Below are 24,210 nucleotides of genomic sequence, written 5' to 3' on the forward strand. Positions count from 1 at the left end.
TCCTAGATTTTGGAGTGTTGATGTCAATTCAGTTTCTTCACTGTATATAAATCAATCTGTGGTTTCAATTCTGGGAACATTTATCTCCCAGTTTTCCCACGGGACTGAGTTTTGGCTCCCTCTGAGGGAGGCACAAAACGATGGTTCTGTGCCTTCCTAAATCCAGGTTTCTTCCAAATGTTCTGCCCCAAGCACCTCACAATGGAGACATGAAAACGGGACTTACAGGATGTGAAGTCCTCTGCTAGGCTTCCACCTTGCCACACACAAAATAAACCCCTACAAATAAGATAAAGTAAAAATTAAATGGCTCTATTAGATTTAATGAAGTGACTCGAGACAAAGCAGTTCCATAAAAATGCTTTTTTTAAGAAGTAACAGCAAGAGCTCAGAGAAGTGCTGACTGCAGGTACAGTTCTAGCCAATATTAAGATATATTTAGTGATTTCTAGGAAAATATTTCCTTGGGAGAAGGTCAGGAACCATTTCTGTTGCTTACAACTCCAGGTGCTGTTTCTGAGCTCCAGTGGGTTGGAGTTGCAGAGAAGGCAGCAGGTTTTATGACATTTCTTCTGGGCTGTCTCTTGTCTCTGCTCCCAAATCCTGTGCAGTGCAGGATGCTGTTCCTCCACAGGTTTCTCACACAACCATCAAATAACAAAAACAGGCCAAGAAAAAAAATGTCCAGAACAAATAACAGTGCTTGGAGTATGATCAGGTAAAAAAACCACATCCTAAGACAGAGTGTAGGAGTTTCCATACTGGGGCATCTGCACACCTCCTGGAACAACCATCCAGCAGCTGGATCCATGTACAAAACCAGCTTTAAACACAGGATTTTAACCCTAACCAGTCCAGAGCAAGGCCTGACTGACAAAGCCAGCACTGCTCCCTCTGTGCCACCGAGGGGTCACAAGAGCCCTGTGAGAATCCCCTCCCTGCACCACCCAGAAATGACCTCCTGGGGCTCCTGCACGGATAAAGGACATCACCCCAACCTTCTGCTAAAGAAATTCCTTCTCTGACTTCAGACTCCATCCCATCCAGGGCAGAGGAATCTGTGCCTGATCTGAGGGGACCTGGGAAGGGCCCTGAAGAGGAATCAGAGCCCCCTGAATTGCAAGGATCATCCAGGCCAGCTCCTGGCCCTGCACAGGACACCCCAAACCCCACCCTGTGCCAGCAGAGGACCTGTGTAGGGATCCACACTGGCACTGTAGGATTCTGGATTCCTTTGGAGGGGAATGAGTTGTACAGACAGAGAGCCCTAAACCTGGCCCTAAACCTGCTCTTTTCCCTTCAGGACATCTCCAGCTCAGTGAAATAACCTTGATCTCCTGTTGGAGGAGCACACACAAACTCGGGTCACTTCAGGGAGTGGGAAGTGCCGGCCAAAATTCAGGAGCAGCCACCCACGGAGGAAAATGGAAAGGTTTTGGAGCACATCCTGACAGAGACCAGGAACTTACAGCAGCAAAATTCAGAGCCCTTCAGAACCAGCCTCTATCCAATCTCCAGGAAAACTGTGGCTCAGGATGGGCCCATTCCACATTTCCAGCCCTGCTGAAGCCAGTGGAGGGTGGAGGGAAGGAGGTGGGAGCAGCTGAGGTGCCATTGGCATCACCAAACTCACCCTGAAAGGAGATTTCTTCCCAAGCAAACCACAGGACAGGCTGGTCCCCTTTATATACACACATGGACAGCTGAAATGGGCTGAAATGCTTACAGGTTAGAAGGTCTATACAACATTACACCTGCCACAAATCAAAGTAGAAAAGTTTTACAGCACATTATACAGGTCCCTCTAAAGTCTAAAAAAAACCCAAAAAACATTGACTGGAATCACCATATTACAAGAAGTCATCACTAACAGACCATATAATACTATTTCTTTTTCTTTTACAGAATCATTACAGATAGAGTAATTTAAAAAAATCATTTTTTAAACAAGTATACAATTTTCACTTTAAAATTAACTGGTTAATAAAATTCTGTGCAAAACAAGCCAGCCTCTATAATTAAGTGAATTTATTTATTTCTTTATACAAAAAAAAATAAAACAAGAAAAAAAAAGTTCTTTCAGAAATGTGTCTCCTTTTCTGTGATGGTGGAAATGGCGCCATCTCCTTTCAGTTTGGCATCGCAGTCATTTATTGCTGCAATGTAGGCTCCTCCTCCAAGCTTGCCCCGCATTTTCAGGTCTGAGCTAGGTGTAATCAGCTTCCTGAATTTCTAGAAAATGGGAGAAATTGGAAATCATTACATTTTTCTTGGCCACAGACACGCCTCTTTTTAACAGATCCATTATAAAAGGCTTTACTCCTGCACGTCTGCCTCTCATTTATTTCCCTGTTGTGGGCACACCCTCAGACCTGCAGGCTGCACAGTTCTGGGTAAATCCTGCCAGACCAAAGAAGGCAAAGCTCAAACCAAAGCGAATTTTTATGCTGATTTAATCATCCCTTTACATGAAGGCTCTCAGCACTCTGTCTGTTCTACAGGTGCATTTTGTTTCTCATTTTATCATCAATGATGTCCGCTGGAAAAAGCAAATAAACCAGAGACAGCCAAGGTGTGTTGAGCTGTGATAAAGCAAAATCTGCTTTCTCTTTTCTAGCAGTGACATCCACAGCAAGGCTGCTGCTCACAGCAGGAAGATGGCTCCTCAAGAAGCTCCCAGCTGTGATTCAAAGAATCTCTTGTCATCCTGGCAGGGAAAAGATAACGACCTGTCTGCAGTGCTGCAGCTCCAGCAAAGTCTGCTCACCTGCAGGACAGGTGGGGCTGGTGCACTGAGGAAATATTTAATGTTTAGATTTGTGCAGACTTCCTTTTTTAACTCTCTGAGACAATGGACAATCCACTTTTAGTTTATATACCCAGTAAAGATTTCCTAGGCAGTCTCCAGGCTGTGTTTAATCAGCTGAACAGAGTCTTTGCAATATGGACAAATTGAGGCTTTTCTGCAATGTTGGAATCCCAAATGTCTGAAAAAGGTTTGTGTTTTTGTTTCTTCCACTATTGCTTCCTTCACTGCCTTTCTCTGGAGCTCCCACAGAAACAAGCAATCTTCCAAGCCTAAATTTGATAATATAAGCCCAGCCTAGACCTGGGCTAACCTGAAACCAAATGTCAGAAAATTCCACTCAATCTCTTTATTTGCTTGAGTTTCTCATTTAGAGAACTGAAATTAGGAAAACTGCCCAGAAAATGGGAATGTGGGCAACCCAGCTCTTGGAGAAAATCCTGGCAACACAATGAAAATTATGGAAAAAGGGAATGGCTGGTACAAACCTTGAGGGATTTGGGTGATGTTACAGACATTTTAAGCTGCAAATTGTGCTGGAACAGAGCACCTTCAATTGGTTAATTTACCACTGGCAGCAAAAAAACCCACAGGAATTCAGAACAAAGCAGGGAAAGTTCAGAATTCTCTTTCCAGCAGCGGCTGAGAGCCCTAAAGCAGGGAAGAGGGATGTGGCACTGCTGTTGTGGTGAAAGGATGCTGGTGAGGAGTCCCACCCCCTTCCCAGCTCTTTTTCCAGCATCACTGCACTGCAGCTCTCTCTCACCTCCATGAAGGTGCCTTCTGTCTTCCAGAGCTTGATGCAGATCCACAGCGGGATGCAGACCATGGAGGAGAGTGCCATCATCCAGCCGATGCCGTAGCCCCAGTCAGGGTAGATGTACACATTGTTGTACTTCAGGGGCTTGTATTTCACCAGGAAAAAGATGAAGATTCCCTGAAATGAGCAGAGATATTTTCAGAGGTATTTGGGCAAGCTCTGTGTGTGTAACAAAGATGTGGTTGAGTGTTTAGGCCAGGCCAGGCTCCCTGAGGAGGGAGAGCAGAGGGAAGCTCTTCACTCAGAGCAAAAAACCCACTAGCAGCATCTTCTTTTCTGTACAGCTTAAATAACACATCTCAGAGGCTCCTGCAGAAACGAGCAACCTTTCAAGTTTAATCCTATTTACCTCTTGATGACAATAAACCCTGCACTTTGATGGCAAACAGCACCTGGGCAGGAAAGATTAAGTTTTGCTACAGTGAACCAGCTGTGATTAAATAATATGAGCTGAGTTCTCTCCAACCTGTCAGGATGAAAAATGAAAGCCAAAATTTTTGAAGTTGCTTTAATCCACTGAGTGTATCTGCAGTTCCAATGCTTTCATCCTGCCAAAACCCCTAAAAAATCTCTCTAAATTTCTAATCAAGCAGCTTGGACCATTTCAATGTATGAAATAGAGAAAAGCTACCATGTAATTTTCTCCAAAGTGGTGGAACGAGTGCACAAGAACCAATGGTATAGAGGTCATTTCAGATTTGGTGCAAATGTGTCAGAAATTTTCCTAAGTTTGCAAATGGGAGCCTGGATCTTGAGGTACCCCAGCTGCTGTGGTTTGCAGTTGCCATCACTGGAGTGTTACACAGCTGGAAGGGGTTTTGGCACCTCATCCTCAATTTTAAGGGCAATCAGATCATGCTGCTTTTGGAACTTTGTCCCTGTGATGCTGCCACAGCTCTGCAGAGCTGGCACCAGCTTCCTTCCCCTCCTTCATGCCTGCAGGATGGGCTTTTGGCCTCTCCTACTACTTTTAAAAGTAAAAAATGTCTTGTCTCCTTTGGAAAACGTCCACTCCCCCCAGAGAGAGAGGAGAAGGAGGAGAAAGCAGCAAAGGACCCAGCACAAGTCTGGAGGAGCTCAGGCTGTGTATTGGCACACAAGGTGTGCCAACTACAAGGAAAAACATCTCTCTTGTTCTGGCAAATGTTCATTTAGGGCTCTGGCATTATTTTTGTTCCTATGATTGTACATACTAAGATTTTTCACAGAATATTTAACAATTTTACAGATCCTACAGTGTTTTTATTTGAATACATGCTACAAATCAATAGGCATTTCTCTCAAATATTAGCAGCAGCAAAAATAGAAAAAAAAACAGGTACTGAACCCCCTCTTTATATCTAAATCAAGTGTTTTGGACATTCTGTACTTACTGCACAAATACCTGGAGTTAGGACCATCCAGCACCACTTAATCAACGACACAGGTTTGTACCCAATCATGTCCTCAATGTTCTCATAAAAGCGATTGCTGCCTGCCCAAAACCAAAGGAAAAGCAGATGTAGAGTGCACATGGAAGGGGTTGTCCAGGTCAGGATTTAAAGCAGTAAAAGACAGACAGAGGAAGGATGAAGCTGCTCCTCTTTCCCTGGAAAACTCCTCCCTGCCATCTGCCCTGTGCTCCTGGTGGGGTTGATCTACAATTCCTGCTGCTATGAAACTTCTGGTGCTATAAAACTTTTATTTCATACAGATCATTGTATCTCCTATCAGAGAGGGAGATTTCATTAGTGCAGCACAAGCTGTCACAAAAATATGAACATTTAATGTAGTCCTACTCTCCTTTTTCCTCCACACCTTGCGTTTTGCTTTCCCTCAAAGCAAGTATAAACCTAATATATTCTGCTTAGTTGGTTTATTCTCTTTGTTGTGGGATCAGGCTGTAAACAACCCAAGTCAAAGAGTATCTATTTTATATATAAATATATTTACATGCTATGTTTAGATGCTACAAGCTCATGTGTGAACCCAAGGATAGCTGGGCACGTGACCTGCAGTTCTATGGCTCTTTACAAAGTGAAATTATCCATAGTGTGTATCTTTGTGGAGAAAAAGGCATTTATGACTTTTTTGGGAGCATGACTATGGGGAAGATCCCATTCCATAAAGGTACAAGTTTCTCACTTTGCTTTTATGCAAACAGAAGTCTTTGATAACAAAAGCAGAGCAATTTTCATCACTCACCATACACCCAGCCTATGCAGACACATTCAAATATGGCCACAAAGAGCAGGCACATCCCACTGGCTGCATAGGAGTCAAAGAGCTGGAAGACATACATCCCACCCTGGAAAAGAAATTAGGAAAGGGGGAAAAAATTGGGTTGGCACCAGTGGGAATATTTCATAGCAAACTCTTAATTACACTGTCAAGCTGTTGGCTCCCTGGCAAGCTTCCTACTGAAGTTGGTTCCTTCTTGAACAAAGAATATTAATTTCTTGGGATTTTTTTTTACTCTGCACTTTTTTAAGGGTGGAAAATTTGGAGTGGAGAGAAGTAAATTTGATTTTTTTCCAAAAATACTCTCCTTCTTCCCTGCTTTTGCCTCTGGTTTTTTATCACATCAAGCTGTGGATATTCCCAGGTGGTTCTGACCTCCAGATCCTGGTTCTGTATCTGTGTTATTAATATGTAAAATAATTAATTAAAATGTGGGGAATGAAGGTAAAATCTGTAGCTACCAAAATCCCTCTCTGATGGTGTAGGGACTACAAAATGAGTGAAGTGATCTAAAAAGTGTGAATGCAGCTCAAAGACTTGAAGCCACGTGACTGAAACAAGCCTTTATTATTTGTCACAAAGAGAAAGAAATAAGAATCATCCAATCAATAAAATTATGGTTAAAATAATTAAAATTATATGGATAATATTACACTGCTTTATATGTGAGATACTTAATTGTTTATCACATCTGTATTATTAATATTGAAATAATGAGGAGGAGGAGTTCACAAGAGAGCATTTCAATGAAAAGGAATTCTAAGGAAGGAAAGAGGGCTTGAGATGAGCTCCTCAGTTGGAATGTAATGGTTTTTGGGGAGCTCATGTGACCCAGTACATCTCAGACAACTTTCTGAAGATGGAAGATAATCCTAAAAATAGGAAGAAAATGAAATTTCTACTGCAAAGTCATCATGGTGAGGCTCAGCAAATGCCTGAGCAAAATGCAAATTTAGAAATCAACCGACAAAGACAATACAAGGTGAGGAGAACAAAACCCCTGCATGGATATTCCTGCAGTGTGGAGAACTTGCTTCCCTTTTACTCTTCAAGTTTATATTTCTTTTAGTCTGTATATCTTAATATCTCTCAGTGCTCTGCTCAACACGTGCCCATGGAGGAGTTATTCCAAGATTTCCTATTTTGCATAGCAAAGATGATTTATTTCACTGAGAATAAGAATGATTTACAGGTAAATATAAAGTCAATATGTATATAAAATTTCTGTTCAGTGTCTTATTCCACACAGAGCATCATATCTCTTATTAGAGAGGGAGATTTGATTAGTGTAATTAAATATTAATGTTCCAAATTCCAGATTATTCCAAGTTGGAAGGGACATAAAATTTCTGCTCAGAGATTGGCTGCACTGATTGACATGGCTGATGATCTGGAAACCAAAAATAGTTTAATTTTCTCTTTTCACTTAATCTTTATTGTTCTTTCCATTCAAAATGTGGTTGTTCCTGCCCAGGGTAAGCAAGCAGAAACCATGATCAGTGTGTCAATCAGCTGTACTGATTGACATGGCTGGGGGATCTGGAAACCAAAGATGGTTTGATTTTCTTTTTTCACTTTACTTCATCTTCTTTATTGCTCTTTCCATCCAAAATGTGGTTGTTCCTGCCCAGGATAAGCAAGCAGAAACCACAATCAGTGTGTGTGGCTGGCTGGTGCAAAGCAGATGGAATTTCCTTGGCTGGGATGTGTATTTTTGATTAAAACATCTCCTGAGCTCAGCTGATAAAACAAGGCCACTTTTCCCACTTCAGTTGTTACACAGGAACTGAGAACAGTCTCTCAAGTATTTTGTTGCCACATCCCTGACAGGGAAACGTGTCTGTGGCAAAGTTTCTTGTGCTTTATCTGTGGTGGTTATAACCACAAGTTGTTTCCCTCTGAGCAGTATAGGAAAAGCAGTGCATCCCCAATGGTGGGGAGGAAGTGATGCATCTGACTCCATTGACATCAGAAGGCTAATTAATTACTTTATTATACCATATTATTCTATATTATATTACATTACATTACACTACATCGAAACCGAATCTGCACAAGCACCCAACTCAACTGCCCAGAGTCTTGTGACTGCATGCTGACCAACAGTCTGGACAAGTGCTTGGCCCTGATAGCCAAGGAAACAAAACCCCATCACTTTGGGTAAACAATCTCCATACTGCATTCTGCTTTGGCACAACACAGGCACAGCAAATGAGATAAGAATTGTTTTGATCATTCTTTTCTCTGCTTCTCTCAGGTTCAGAGTCTGAATCCCACAGAGCAGGGCAGCTCTCACCTCAGTTAACATGATGAGGCCGAGGAAGTAGGACACGACGGAGAGGCCGAGGATGAGCAGCTCCCTCCTGTAGCCCCTGCGGAACACCTTGGGGTACATGTCCACCACGGCTGTCACAATGCTTTCCACACACACAAACTGCAACAAATGACAGCAAAGATCCAGTCAAATCTGTCTCCTCTGATGCTGGCATTGGGATTTGCTACCTAACACTTTAAATATCCTCCTGTGTTTTCATCACTGAGGGTGGGTGATCCCTGGGGATGCTCCATAAGCAGAAGCTCAAACTGAGAGGAACATCTCCCAGTGAAAAGGTCCAAAGTTATCGATTTCCATCAAATTCAAACAGTTGCATTCTCTAATCACAGAATCACAAGGTTGGAAGAGACCTTAAAGACCACTGAGTCCAACCTGTTCCCTGACACCTCAACTAAACCCTGGCACCCAGTGCCACATCCAGGCTTTGTTAACACATCCAGGGATGGTGACTGCACCACCTCCCCAGGCAGCCATTCCAGAACTTTATCACTCTGTAAAAAACTTTTTCCTGATATCCAACCTGTATTTCCCTTGGCACAGCTTGAGGCTGTGTGCTCTGGTTCTGTCAGTGCTTCTGGAGAAAGAGCCCAGCCCCAGCTGAGCACAGGCACCTTTCAGGAGCTGTGGAGTGATAAGGTCACCCCTGAGTCTCCTTTTCTCCAGGGTAAACACCCCCAGCTCCCTCAGTCGTTCCTCACAGTGTTTGTGTTCCCAATCCCTCTCCAGCCTCATTGCCCCCTCTAGACATGCTCAAGTGTCTCATGTTATCTCTAATATTATCCCAGACTGCATTTGCCCTGTAGCAGGTGGACTGAATGAAAGTTAATCCTTGCAAATGTGGCTTGAATGGGAATTAAATAATGTCAAACCCTTCATGGAGTCATGTCACTCCAGGCACTTTTGTCAATTTTGCCATGCATCCTCCAACCTGCAAAAGGAGCAGCAGTGTTTGGGGGAAGTTCTCTCCATTTTCCAGAAGAGAGGAGTTCCCCAGAGCTGTGGAGTGCCCAAGCCAGGTACCTCTAACAAAGGAGGGCAGGAATATGTTCAGTGTCTTTAAACAAAAAAAGCAAAAGGCCTGAGCTTTTGACTCAGGGCTCTGGAGTAAGGTTTCAAGGTTTCTATAATAGGCCCCAAATTAATGCCCCAGAACAGACACTGGAATAGTCAAGAGCAGAATCCAGGAGCTGCTCACTTAAAAAAAAAAAAAAAAAAAAAAACACCCAAAAAAACAACAACAAAAAAAAACCACCAAAAAACCTTTTAGGAACCTGTTAGATCATTAAAGAGAGCAGTTATTAAAACATTAAATTTAAGGATTGGAAATGTCATGCAGAATAAGCAGTGCTGAGCTCTAGCATCATAAGCTTTCTGCACCCAGTCATGCCAAAGGCTGAGCTGAATGCTAAAAATCCCAGGCACTTCACGTTTCTCTCCAAGCAGCTTTTGTAATTTTTGCAGTTACACAGGGACCACGACTTCTGTGCTGCCCCTTTGCTGCAGGGTATGACTACACATTCCTTGCTATGTTATCTTGCAGTAAAAATACACCATAGAAAATTACATTATCCCTATCTGATATTCAGCTTCAAAATTCATTGCCAAGTGCTTTAAGAACAGGCTGGTATTTTACTGAAGCGTGAATTTTAATCAGCCCTGTTGAAGTTCAGACTGATTTCCATGTTAATAATGAAAGCTGGAGTCAGGCTGAACCAGCCTTTGCAGTGAATCATGAAGGAATAGCCAGCATCACAACTAAGATTTAAAATAGCAAAGAATCGAGTTAGGGTTCAGTCTTTCATCAGGCTGATGCTGTTTAGGTGTGATTTCCACCTGTTGGGGAGGCTAAAAGATCATTGCAATGGGGTTTGTTTCATACCTGACTGTCCAAGCCCAGGAAGATGAGCATCATGAAGAACAGAGCTGCCCACAGAGGAGACAGAGGCATCATGGTGACAGCTTTAGGGTAAGCAATGAATGCAAGCCCTGGTCCTGGAAAGGAGTAAAGAAATGAAAAGTTTATACTTGTGTGGGAGATTGAGATGGAGTTCAGCTCCTCCCGAGCAGCCTGAGATGTGGGAGAACAGCATTGCTGACACCAAAAGTGTGGCTCTGGCTGAGCAGGGCTCTCAGCATCACTTTTCAGACTGTTTTATCTGGACACAGCCATTTTGTCACTTCTCCTCTTCCTGCTCCCTTCCCCATCCCCTGTGCAAGCTGAGAGAGTGAACAGCAGTGAGGATGCCCAGCTGCTGCTCAGGGTCAGCCCACCACAACCTGAGCCTTCTGCAGATAAGAGGAACTAAACCCAAGACTGAACTCCTTGACAAACTCTACATCTCTCACAGTCTAAACAACTGGTGATGAAGCTTATCAGAAATGGCACAACCCTGCCTGCATCCTGGCCAAAGGATGCTCAGCTTCTCTTCAGACATCCCAGTGCTTTCTGTTCCACTTTTTTGTGTGGTTGTGCAGCTCTACAGACATCCCTGAATAAATCATAGTGTGTGCTCCTGTGATTGCCTTATGTAACTTAGGAACATATCCTGAAGTCTTTGTATATAACTTAGGAATATATCCTGCAGTCTTCATTTTTCTCCTAACCTGGTGCAAGACAAAGGTTGCTTCCCATCCTGCTTTCTGTTTTGTGGTGCTGCTGCTGTGTGTCATGGGCTACATATTTAGAGAAATCTTCAAAATAGAACATTTTTGTGACAACACTGATTACTTCTCAGAGCTGCTAAGATACCTTCTCACCTTGCTCATGTTTTTCTGTTTTTCATGTTGGTTTTTTTTTCATTCATCAGCTGCTTTTTATGAAGCCAGCCAGCTTTCAATGCAGGGGCACAAAAGCCCTCTCCCAGCCACTAAAGGAGAACTCTGCTCCTGCTGCAGTAACTTCAGTACAGACCTGTCACACTCTGCTGCTTCTTCGTTTAAAGCAGCATTTATAAGCTCCTATAATGAAGTGCAAGCCAGTTGTATGGAATTTAGGAAAAGATAAATATTTTCCATGAGAGCATCAGTGAAACCCTGCTTGTTTTGCAGTTTTCCTGGGATTAACTCCATGACAGTAATTCTTCCTCCTCAACAGCTCAGCATTACATTGTTTTGGGGTGGGTTTTTTTGGGTTTTTTTTGGGGGGTGTGCAGCTTCCTGTTCTTTTTCTTCTGCTTGTGGATGTTACAGCCACAAAGGTGTGGAGTAACTTCCACTGGCTTCCCAGCTCCAAAGGTGGTTGTCGATGGTTAATTTTTCATAAATCAGGGCTGGTGTGCCCTACTGATTTCTCACTTTAACAGCTGCAGCTTTTCTTCTTTAATATCCTTTTTTTTTTTCAGAAGGAATAAATATTTGTGGATTTAAGTCAGTCTCATCGAAAGAAGGTGGAATGCAGATGAGGATTAACACTCACAACTGAGTTTAGCTCTGCTAAACAACATTCATGCTCAGCTGGAGTAAGTTTGTGTAGCAGGGACCCCTTGAATTCATGGATTTGGTTCTATGCACAGCAACATTCATCTTTTTCCCACACAAAAGTATGGCCACAAAAATAGTTCAGAACTCTTCCTGCAGCAGTTATTCCATTGAGTCATCTCATCCTCAGGCCATGGCACAGACTGTGAACTCTGGCCTCACCCTCTGGGCATTTCTTGTTAACTCAGAAATCTGCTTTTGGAACTCACCTGATTCTGCAACTTCTGCAATGGGCACGCCTTGTTCATAAGCCATAAATCCAAGAACTGAAAAGATAGCAAAACCAGCAACAAAGCTTGTGCCACTGTTCAAGCAGCAGAGCATGATGCAGTCTCTGAAAATATAAATAAAAAACACTGCAGTTGATCTCCAGAGCTGGGGTTTCTTCCATCCGCTGAGCCAGAGGACTGACAGAACCCTGGGCTGCAGGAATGGAAAGCAAGTTGTTCATTAACAGTGAGGTCCCAACTCAGATTATTCCTGAGAGCAACCAGGAATTAGCAGGTACAGGAGGACACCATCAGAATAACCTTGCTTGTGTTTTAACTGCTGGAGTTGACTTGTTGCAAGTCACTTGCTGTTTTCCAGTAAAATCTTTAAAAATTATGTAAAACTATGCCAAACATGTAATAATCGTTAAGAACAATTTCTCCATAATAATTATGCTAATAGATTCCAGAGGGTGTGAACTCATTAATAAACTCTATAAAATGGTAATGTTTGTTTGCTGGGAAAAAAAAAACAACCCTGTGGTCAGGGATAGCTCCTTCTATCCCTGTTAAAAACATTGGCAAAATATATCCCTGCAAAATACAGCTGCAGTTTGGTTTCTAGACATATTTAAGAGGCTGTGGGAATGAAAAGCACTGCACATTAGCTGGAAGTGTGTGCATGCCCAAAAAGGTGTCTAAAAAGAGGCAAAGGCAGTGCAGGGACAGAGACGTCTCAGAAGAACACATCCCACACTTCAAACCATGACAAGGACAAGGCCAAGGTGAAGGAGGATTTCTTTGCCCAGGCTGGAAACGTCACAAGAGTAAATCACTTTAAAGAAAAGGAAGATCCTCTTGCAGAAAGGTGTGATTTCCCCCAGAGGCCAGGGAAATATTGCTGTCCCTGCTGCTCTGACAGCTCTCCAGGCGTGACAGATGATTGATGCTGACAGTCACTCCTTGGAGACTGTTTGCAGAGACAGCTGTGTGCTTGAGAAAGTAACAATCTAACCTGGATGTCTGAGGTAAATGAGGGCTCTAACCTGCTGAAACACAAGGCAAGCCTGTAGCTGAGTTGAGCCCATCCCTTAATCTGCTTTATCCCCCTCCCACTGTAGCTCAGAAGCAAAGTTTTGTGCATGTTATCAATAAGGAGAAAGGACCCTGTAAAACCCAGCAGATTCCTAATTCACAGCCTTAATAATTCAGTAAGGGATCACATCTTTGTCATAGATTTGCTGTTGAGAATCAGAGACAATTCCTACTTGAAAGTCCTGGCAATTATTCCCTCCAAATTTCTCTGCTGATCTCCCTGCTTTGTTGTTTGTCTCATTTAGTATTTTTATCCTGCAACATCTCATCAGTTTTTGGAGCTCCAAGTGAGGTGAGCAGTTCCAGCATCTTGTTCCTTCTCTGAAAAGCCCTGCAGTGTCTCCCAGATCTGCCCAAAGCTCTTCTGGGACTCACCTGGGACTCACCTGAGCACCAGGCACACACATTTCCCTGGCTGGGAGCACCTGGACATTCCTGAGCTGCAAAGCCAAGGACCAGCTCAGCCTCTGGGCCATGGGAGGCTTTGGCTCCCTCTCATCACCTCAGCTACACTTCATTTTAACTATTATTTTTGGAAGGTTTTATGTTTTCACAACAATTTCAGAGTAAAAGTAATCTCTGTGGCACAACATCTACAAATTGCTAAAATGTGCCCAGCAATGAGAAAGAATGAATATTCCCATTTGTACTGGAGACTCAGACATGGACAAGTGCAGCGATGTTCACACTTCTTTCATGTCAGGACTCTCTCTAACACTGTTCATTTGCAGTGAAACACTTGCTGAAAATACAATTCTAAACTTTATCCATTTCCTTTCCATATGAAATTCTCCCCTAGTTATGCCCAGCCAGGCCAGTTCTACACTTTGATTGTTTTAAAGCAAAACAGCAATCCAAAATAAAGGACTGAGGAGCACAGAGGCCGTTGTGCTTAGCAAAGATACAAAAAAAAAGAAAAATCAGCCCCTTCTTGACCTTCTCAGTGAAATTCAGCTCTGAAGAGCTCTGGAGGGACTCTCACCCCACCTCTCTCACCTCAGGAACTGGTGAGATCAACACCGAGAAATTGAAACTGAGTGTGATGAAACCTTGTTGATAAGAGAGGCCAGAAAGATAAATTCTACAATCCTCTGGGGGAAAAAGAGAGCTGCTGCTCTGGGGGGATGCAGCCAGATGATGCCTCCACCAGGCATGGGCTGTTTTCTTCAGATAAGATTTGGTTTAGATAATTCCCTGCTTCAAATGCTGTCTGAACAAGGTATTTCCTTCTGAGGAATGCTGTGGCACAGGGTATTTGAGAGCTGCTGGTTCCTGAGTGGGAGATAAGGGCTGAAGCCCCTGGCAGTGATGCCTCAGGTTTTAGCTTTGATGCAGCATCCCAGGTGAGTGGGGGGGGAAACTGGAATGCCATGGGAGGACATCGTTGTTGGAGTGACACCCTGAGACTCTTCCCTACAGTCCTGTAGTTTCCTCTGGTTCTGTAAGTTAATGATCTCAGTGACATCATCCCTGTTCTCCTCCCCAGTTCTGGAAAGTTCGCTGCTTCTGGTTTCCCCATTGCCTTACCTTTGTACCCTCCTCCCCTGTATCCCCGTTGGATGTTTCTCCCTAACCCCACCTTCATTCCACCCCTGATCCCTTTACCCACTGGCCCCCAGGCTGTGACACCCCATCCACTCCAGACTGTTTATAACCCCTGGACTCTGCCTGTTTGAGGCCCTTCTGTCCTTGAATCCTTTCAACATGCTTGTTATTAAACTGCTATTGAAAATTCATACAAAGAGCCTCTCCTGCTTTTCTCTGTTGGCCTGTATTTATCAGCTGGCTGTGTGAGTGTCTGGTGCCTGCCTGAGCTATCCACCTTCCCAGAGAAAGGCCCTCTTGGGAGGGTGGCTGTCTCAGCATCATCTGCTGTGTGGTTTTATATTTCCAGATTCTGTGCTGCTTTAGTGTGTGGGTCTGAGCTTCATATCAGGGGATGGTGAGCTCTGTGCACAGAGCAGGGAGACAAAACAATTCCTGCTCCAGCTTGGCACCAAGGACAAATGATCCCAATCTCAGCCCCAAGAGCACAAACCCCGTGGGCTGGAGAGAGAAAAACAAGCAGGATGGGACTGCAGGGGCTGCAGCTGGGATTGGACACTGAACTGCAATGTGCACATGGAGCAGAGCTGATCCCAGGGAGAGACCCCGGGAGCGCTCGTGCATTTTGGGACCATTTGGGTTCATCTTGGGTGCAGCCCTGGCTGGGCTCTTGTGCTGCCCAAGGGGCATCCATGGAGGAGATCCTTTGAATAAATCCCTGCTTTATTCTGTACCTCCATCCAGCCTCTGTTCCAGGGCAGCCTGCACAAGGCATCAACCCCTTAAAGTGGGGCAGAGCCCAGCTGGACAATCCCACAGAACAAGAGCATCCCAGGGATCTCCTGTCTCAGGAAACTCTGGCAAACCACAGCACCGTGGTACAAATTACCTGCAGGATAAGTACACATTTATCCTGGGAAATGGGAAAAAGGGGATTTTCATCCCCCCCAGCCAGTGAGGTTCCTGTTCATTTCAGATAACACCACCCCAGCTGAATGGTTTCATCCCAGGGAGGCAGTCACAGACTGAACACAGCTCCTCTGGGGACCCTCATAAAAATATAACCTCCAGTTTCCCTTCCCTTGCCTTTGTAGGAGTTCTACCAACCCCTCAGCTCCTGGGTTTTATCCCACAGGCAGAAGTACCCTGTAGTTCAGGTATTTTTTTCTGCTATGGGAAGAAAAACCAGAAGGGGGATCTGAATCCATTGATTGTGAAACCAGTGAGTTTTAAAACAAAAATGCTCAGGAGCCATGGGAAGGGCAACATGAATTTCTCATGTGCACCCTTGGCAGGAGGACATCAGAGCCTGACTGAAGCCCAGACTGATTTCAAGTGAAAGAAAAATTTCAAATTTTTATGAAATCTTCACATTCTTCCAAATTAAACTCCTGCCAATCACCTGAATAATTCAAGATGTGCATCACTTCTCCTCTCTCTGCCAGACAGGCAGGACATTTCTGAAAATTCATCCTGCCTTTCTTAAGGAGCCTCTCTGAGCCCACAGAGCCCCTGGCATCCCTCCAGTCCCTTCCTTGATTTTATGGATTCCTCAAGACCCAGTTGAGAAATTCCCATTTCTCTTTTCCTCCTGCACTAGAAACTTGACAAAGGACAAATCTTCAGGTCTTAAAAGTTTTGTCTATGTGTGTAATCACTCCTTTATCTCCTGCTCCACAGTGGGAACAGGGGAACTGACCCTGGACTTGTACCTGGGAATGGATTTGGGATTCTGAGCTGGATAAAAGTCAGAGGAAATATCAGTACACCTGTCTGTGATCCCTGTGGGGAAACACTGCCAGGGCTTCACCTTCTCACAGGAATCACTTGGGATCCAAATTCTGGGGCATCCAGGGAGGAGCAGTTTTTATGTTTTTCAATGAAAGATATGTAAGGATGATAAAAATTCATGTCCCATTCAAAGACATGAAGTGACTTTTGCAATCCATTTACCACATTAATGAATTAAATTAGGTTTAAATCTTTAAATTCTTTAAATTAAAAGCTTTAAGTTCACAAGGCCCATGTGCAGTTCTGACTTTCCCATTTGCCACTGAAATACCTCTTGCCCTTATTTTCTCCTGCAATTTTCCCTTAGAAAAGGGAGGTAAATGGAGTAAAAAAGAGCAGAAAACATCGATGTTACAATCAGACTGTGGGATTTTCAGGAGAAAAAAACCTCAGCATGATTTTATTAATTTAAAGTGCTGGTTAGAATACAAAATTGTGGTTCTCACATCAGAGTTATGTTTATGTCTTGCCCTGCCCAGCTTGGGCACATTCTGGTCTTCCCTGCTGTCCTACCCCCTCCCTCAGACTCATTAAAATCACATGTCAGGACACATTAACATCTATTTCCCAGCTGGGAAATTTGGGAAATGTTTTGTGAGGGGAATTGTGGAGCTTGGATGGAGTAAAAGGTGTTTGGCTGCAGCATCCTGCTCTGGAGCTTCAGAGCAGAGTTTTTACCAGCTGAGCCCCAGGGTCAGGGGGAAGGAAGGAAAATTCTTAAATTCAAACTCCTGCTTTTTGTAAAAAAAAAAAGAAACCTCAGGAAAAGCATTCCTGCACTCCTTGAGGCACTGACAGTTTCTAGCTGGGATACAGCTGGAAAGAATATAAATAAAACTGAGTAAGAGAGGAGAGGAGTGGTGCTTTTGCTAAAGCTTGTGCTAATTAGGGAAAAGGTTCATTAGCAGCAGCTCTGGAGGTTGTAGAGGAGTCACACCACTTTCTGCAGCAAAACATTTTGTCTTGCTAAGACATGGAAAGAAGGAGCATTTCCTAAAACTGCCCCCTGAGGTCTCCAAGTAAAACTGTAATTTAGAATTTAAATTTGGGGGGTTGGGGGTGGTTTGTTTAGGATTCTTTCACTTTTGGACTGTGTTATTTCCTTTACAGAAAAATGAAATACTGATTCTCAGTCTGGAGATCTTAATGGAGTCACTACAACCAAACTGTCTTTGTAGGAATTTCAGGAGAACTAATTCAATAACCATGAATTCCAGAAGAAAAGATTAGTGCTCATATTGCTGCCCATGCCAGTAACACGGAACAGGGATTTTGTGCAAATCAGTCTTTTGGGCATTGACTCAGGAGAGATGAAAACCTCCTGAAGTCATTGACAAGTCCCTCCTTGGGACTACAGAGATAAACCATGAAATGCTCCCCATTCCCTCTGGGTTAGGGACTGCAAACTTCCCAAAAAATGGAGAAAAGTGGCAGTCAGAGCATAGACCAAACTGAGGTGATTTTTAATGACAATTTCTGGTAGTACTTTCCAAAAAACAGCTAAAGTAATGCATACACATTCAATTATACCTGTCTGAAATCCTGCATTTTTACATGAAATTTCCATCTCTGTGTGTGCTGAGGGCTTGTGGAAGGCTCAGGTTTGACCAAAAGGGATGAAAACACCACATTTTGTATCAGAGTTCCTCCGGAGCAGTTCCAAGAAACATTACAGATCTCTGTCCTACAAAACCACGTGTGTGTGCTAATGGTTATCCATGGAAAAAGGGGAGGGGAAGTGGTTCCAAACATCACCCCAAGAGCAGAATTCCAGCCTGGAGGGCGTTACCTGTAGCAGTTGTTGTTGTAGTTGTTGTAACTCCCCAGGGCTGTCAGGCACCCCAAGCAGATGGCGTAGGAGAAAAAGATCTGTGTGCCAGCATCCACCCACACCTGGAGACAGAGAGCAGGGAGAGCTTCAGAGAGCAGCCAGGAGACATCACCCTCCTGCCAAATACGAGCTGCAAACCTGCACAGATGGCTCTGCGGGTTAGGAGGGTCTGGCAAAGCTTTTACAAATCATAACCTTAAAAAAAATCATGTGCTGAGAGGGAAATTCCCCTCCCCATCCCAGCTGGTCTTTACAGGCTCAGCCTAAAGTGAGACAGAATTCCTAGAATGAAAAGGGAAACAGAATTTCCATTCCTAGAATGGAAAGGGAGACCGAATTCCTAGAGAAGAACCTCACCTATTACATTCATTAATTGCTTTTAGACAGTTTTAGTAATTGCAGCCTAAATAGAATCACCTGCATTTATTTATTCAAATTTAAAAATGTGGTGTGGATAAATGCTCTAAACACAAAATGTGCTATTCCTAGATAATACATAAATTAAGCTGGGAAAAGAAGGGATAACTTATCCAGGGAAAGAATGTTTTCAGCAAAATTCAATGGATCCAACAGGCACAAAGTTATAGTTCTGGTCACTGTACAATCAAGAAATAAAAGTTCTGTAGAGCTTAACGAGTCAGTAGCTTTGTAATGCCATTGTGGGAACATTTGTATCCTAAAGTGATACAAACAATTTTAAATCAGAGAAAAGGAAGCGTGAGTTGACACAGTGAGATTCTTCTTCTCAGAGCAACCTCAGAACAATAATGAGCAGGTTCATTTCACTTTAAAAGTATTGCAACAAACCCATTTATTTCACTTGACCACTGGAGCTGAAGGTACCCTTTGAAGTCCTGGATATGGAGATATGGAGAACCCAAACCCACAGAGCTGCCATCCGATAAAATCCTGTTCCTGTTTTCCTGGGATAAATTATCTCTTTAAGTCTTTTGTTAAAGCAGAACAACCAAAACACCAAACCCTGGGTGATGATCAGAGGCAGTGGCTGTGCAGCCATTCCCTGCTGAAGTTGGCGCCAGGGAAGAGGGAGCACAGCAATGATTTCAGTACTAATAACAGCCATCAAATCCTCCTAAACACACAAAGGGGATGTGTTTGTTTTACAGCTGATCAAGTGAGACCTTGCTCTCTGGAGCTGTTGAGTGTTTCTGTTTAGAAATAACATTAAGATCACATTTGATTTACATCAGAGGCTTAAAGGGTTTCATTGCTGTCACCCTGAATAAGACACAGCTGGTTACATCCCAGAGCTTCACCAGGAAAAGCTGCACAGAGAGGCTTTTGACAGACAGGCTCTTTAACAAGACTGGAAGCTCCCAAAAAGCTGTGAGGAGCATGGGTCAGCTGAAAATGCTCCTGAAAATGTCTGCTGGGGCCCAGACAAAAGCTGGGAAACTGGATCAGCACAGGGATCCTTCCCTTCCCTCCCTGCCCTCCCACAGCTGCAGGGCAGGGCACTGGGAGGAGCAGCAGCCCTTGTGCTGGCACAGCCCCACAGGGGTCATTGTCCCTGCTGGACCTGGGGCCAAAGCAGAGCTGTGCTGGAAGGGAGCAGCTCCAGAGCTGCAGGGGCACAGGAGCAGAGAGCACGTCCCTCTGGACCCCCTGTGCCAGACAGAACAGCAGATCAAACTCTGGCATCGCTCTCTGAGCATCACTCATCACAAGGGATCCTGTGTCCTTCTAAGGAAACAAAGACTGTCACATCCCACAGGGAGTCAGCCTAAAAAGTGGCAAACGCTCTGAGAAATCTCTTCTGCAAGGAAACAGTCACATATTCTCAAAAACTGGAATCAGACTGAAGAGAGGTTTTGTTGCACTCTATGACATCAGTCTAGAAATTACCTCAGAACTTAGGGCTGATGTTTAAATAGGAATGGAGAAGCAATTTTATTTGCTGAATGGAATAATACATTCTGTATAGCTTCTTTTGGGTTGTATGCTCAGAGAACAAGTGACATTTAATCCGTTCAGGTTTCTAAAATGGCAAGAAGTGATCAGCAAAGTGGCAAACAGGAGCATAAATTTAGAAACCACAGGTAGATTTTCTGTGGCTGAAAAACCCAAGAGCAGGAGTAACCCTGGTGTAAACTGCCAGATACACCACCACTTTCAAGCCCTGAAGGTGACATTTCAGATCAGTTCTCCACCTCCTTCCCCAGCAGCCAGGAACCATGTGACATTTAGCCTCAGACTGCAGCACTCAGTTCATGGCAGGAGGATTTGGGGAGATCTCAAATTATTCATTAGTCTGATTGTTCATTAGTCTGTGTCACCCCAATTTGTTCATTCCCAAAGGACACCTCAGGGGAAGTTGTTGTCATTCCAACTTGACGGGCTCTTGTAGACACCAACCCCAAATCCAGGTGCCATCCAGGTGCCACCCATCTGGCTCGCAGTCACAAAACCATTATGGAATATTTCTGAGAGTGCTGAGTCTGCCTTAAACCAGAAGCTGTTCCCCTTTCCATGCAGAGCAATGACATTCTGAAGGGCAGGGACGCAGAGGAGGAGCTGGGACCAGAGAGGCAGCAGCTGGGACCAGAGAGGACATTTGTCTGAAAGGTGACACAGCTCAGTACTCCTCTGCCATGAGGAAAGGACCTGAGAACACCAGAGAACAACCTGTGGGTGCTTCATGAACTTTGGGCTTTGAAAACCCTTAGGTCAGTGATAACAAATTCAATTTAGCATTCACAAACTTGGGATTGGAACTGTTTTCTAGTTTCTATCAGCTCCTACCTTAAAGAATGGAAATAGACTTTTTTAGCTTTATTAATCTCATATTAAAAGTTTCCATGCTGAAACAAGATTAAAATTAAAGCTCAAAAACTTTGATAACTAACCCTAATATTTGGAAAATCACAACTTCAAAGGACAGAACCTTACAAAACAATAAACAGGAGCATTTTCTACTAAAAATGGAAAGTGCTGCTCTGCAACATCCAGCTCTCAAGTCTGGCAACGCCTCCTTTTAAGTCTGTCGGGGTAACCTCAATTTGGCCTTCTTGTGGCAGCTCTAGGACACAATCTCCATTTCCATGGGTGTTTTCTCTGCCCAGGGAGATGAATTGAGCTGGCCAAACACAGGATGCTGCTGTCTGGAGGATGCCCTACCTCCTTTGTAGCTCATGCAATGAAAGCAGGATAAGGAAGAAAGAAGGGGGATGTGCTGTAGTGCAGACAACAGAGCCCTGCTCTGGGGAATTAGGATCTTTTCATGTCCCTGCCATAAAGATTCTATGGGATGTTATGTCCATAAATCACTTCAAGCAACCTTTTCTCACATGCTCCTTGACTTGGCTGTCCCCCAATGGGTGTCCAAAGCAAAGGAGAAAGTTACTGCTGAAGATAAAGTGAATTAAAGTCACTTCTTGAACAACTAAAAAACCCCACAGTTTAACAAACCAAATTGAAAATCCCCAGAAGAGTAACAGCCCCTCATTGTAGTCTCAGTATAAATGTCATTCTGTCAGTAAGATGGGGTTATGCCATAACACTGAAAATAAAATAAATGAGGTGTCTGAAGCACACAGCCAGTACAGAAATAAGTCACTTTGCAAGGCTGAGCCAGTTTTTTTGTGATGATGAAGCCTTGTGCAGTGAATTTAGAGGGCCAAGCAAGGGCTGAGAGGAATAAAACAAAATATTGCATAACTGTCCTGAGAAGAGTTCAATGCCTGAGCAAAGCAGAGACTTCAGGGACAACCTGGGATGTTCCATCAGGTATGGAATAAAAAGCAATTCATGGAATTGTTGTTTCTTTTTGGAAAAAAAAAAAAAAAACAACAAAAATCATGGAATAAAAAGCAATTCCTTCAGGTGGAATAAAAAACAATTCATGGAATTGTTGTTTCTTTTGGAAAAAAACAAAATCATGGAATAAAAACCAATTCCTTCAGGTGCTCACCTGAAGGAATATCTCAGATTCCAGGGGTTTCTCTAACTTTGTACTTTCCCTTTGCTTTCTGTGCTCTCTGGATATATTTTGAACAGTGCAGATGTTATGAAGTCTTTCTGTGCTTGCAGGAAGTGTCTCCCAGGACACTCTGACTTTAATGGGCATTTTCTCTATGACAAACAGCTGAATAACTCAACAATTTTTTGTAGTTGTGTAAAAAAAAAAAATTGTGTAAAATTGTTCCACGTCTGGGCAACATAAGAAAATCAGGCAGCTCTTTTCAGTCTTATCCTCCCAAAAGATAGGCAGGGCTTTTTTAAAAATGAAAATGTATTCTGTTGCCACCTGAGAAGGTTCATTTTACAGTCCAGGGGCTAATGTGCAGCTTCTGTCGTGTGGGTAAAGCAGCACACACATCCCCCCTTCTCTTCTGGCAGCATTCTGAATTCCATCTCACAGGTTTGTGTGCAATTCCATTTCACAGATCCCCGTGACACTGCCCAGGTGACAGTCTGGGGTTCCAGTGTCACGCTGAGCTGAGGGAGCTGCCACATCCAAGGGTCTCCATGTGAACAGGAACAACAACAGAGCACCAGGAGGGTTCTCCCAGTAAATAAAATCAATATATTGGTTTTCTGTCTGTCCCTGGCCTTTCCTACAGCCTGCACAGCTCTGTTTGCTCCCTTGAGAATTCCTGTCAAAATCAGAGGCATTAATTTCACATTGAAGCCCAAGCACTGGCTGGGATCTGCATAAATATCCACTTTTTTTCTTTTCCCCCATCATTTTTTACAGTGAGGTTCAACACCACAGCTGAAAGCATCCTTAATTCCAGAGTGTAAGTGACAATCCCATCATGAAGCACTGCCTGAGAATATGGGAGAGCTCACAGACCAGTTAAAAGCTCTGCTTGCTCTTTAAAACATGATGTTCCAAATGTTGACAGTCATTTATTTCCCATTTTGTTATCAGAGAACAAGCAATCACTCCAGGTTTTCTTTTAATTTAAATTATTCATTACTTTTTGATGAACCTCAGCAGTGTTTGTATTTTAAAAAGCAGTCTGCCTTCAGTTTCAAATGAGAATTTCAAAAATAAAGCCGTGGCTGTCAGGAGATAATAAATGAAATTTCAAGGTTAGGGCAATAGAATAACTGCAGAATTTTATCACAAATGCCTGAATAAAACAACCTGTTGCCAGATAGGTTTAGAACAGGTTTAGGTTTTATGACAGGACTGCAGAAAACCATCAAAATGTGAAGCCTTGACCTTGAGGTAACATCTGCACTTAAAGAGTGACCCCAGCAGACATGGGGCAATTAGCAACAGGTTTAATTAGGAGCACTAACAGAAGCTTTTGGAGAATCAAAGCATTTCAGAAGTACCTGCCAGACCTCTCCCTAGCAAAGGCTTCCTTCCTCTCCTGTGGAACGAGGTGGGAGAGGTTCAGCTCCAAGCACTGCTGGAAGAGCTCAGAACAATTTCTGACATAAACTATAGGAAACCCTCAAAAGAAATGCTTAAAAAAATAGGATTAAAAAATGCAGATTCTTATAGCTTTGGGAAGAAGGCAAAATCCCAATTTCACCCTGTGCTTTCCTCTGCAGCATCCTGGGAAGTTCTTTCCCATCAGTGGGTCCCTGAAGCTGCTTTCAGTGCCCAGCTGGAGCACCTGCCTGGAGGAGCTGGGGAATTGCTGTTTGCACCCCACAGGAAACAGGGGCTGCTCGTGCTGTGAACCTCCCCAGAAATTCAGGGTTCACTCACACAGAGAAACAGACCCACCAGGGTGTTCTGACCTGGCTGAAGCTGCCCACACAGCAAGTTTAATATTTGCTATTTACAGCACTCCTTTTTCCAGTCTTATATCCCAGGTCTCTCCAATACAGGACAACTTTATCCCCAGGCTGAACTTTTGGTGAACTAAGAATCATTCTGCTGTTGTGTGCAGTGAAAAGATCCATTCCCTAATTTGCATTTGATTACACTCCTCTGCTACAAGGCCCATCTTTATGTATATATAGAAATATATTTCCAGGAATATTACTAAAAAAGATAGCAGTGGAGGACTGAGCATTTTACCTCTGTTCTTATTCCAATACAGTGATATTTTTTCCTGACTTTTTCATTATAAAGAACATCCAACCACATCACAGCCT

General features: G+C 43.5%; 1 protein-coding gene across 3 annotated transcripts in view; it reads right to left on the reverse strand.

Moving 5' to 3' along the window:
• Positions 1–348: 348 nt before the first annotated feature.
• Positions 349–24,210, reverse strand: part of SLC6A11 (solute carrier family 6 member 11) — a 93,411-nt gene continuing 69,549 nt past the window's right edge. For all 3 annotated transcript variants that reach the window (XM_064432230.1, XM_064432228.1, XM_064432229.1), the window contains exons 8-15: positions 18,088–18,191; positions 11,868–11,992; positions 10,061–10,173; positions 8,143–8,280; positions 5,811–5,913; positions 5,000–5,100; positions 3,573–3,743; positions 349–2,232 (exon numbers count right to left, since the gene is read on the reverse strand). In XM_064432230.1, coding sequence (XP_064288300.1) covers positions 2,080–2,232; positions 3,573–3,743; positions 5,000–5,100; positions 5,811–5,913; positions 8,143–8,280; positions 10,061–10,173; positions 11,868–11,992; positions 18,088–18,191 — 1,008 coding nt within the window. In that variant the 3' untranslated portion in view covers positions 349–2,079. The remainder of the gene's footprint in view (positions 2,233–3,572; positions 3,744–4,999; positions 5,101–5,810; positions 5,914–8,142; positions 8,281–10,060; positions 10,174–11,867; positions 11,993–18,087; positions 18,192–24,210) is intronic.

Source organism: Passer domesticus, chromosome 9, assembly GCF_036417665.1.
Source record: "Passer domesticus isolate bPasDom1 chromosome 9, bPasDom1.hap1, whole genome shotgun sequence".
Classification (NCBI taxonomy): Eukaryota; Metazoa; Chordata; class Aves; order Passeriformes; family Passeridae; genus Passer; species Passer domesticus.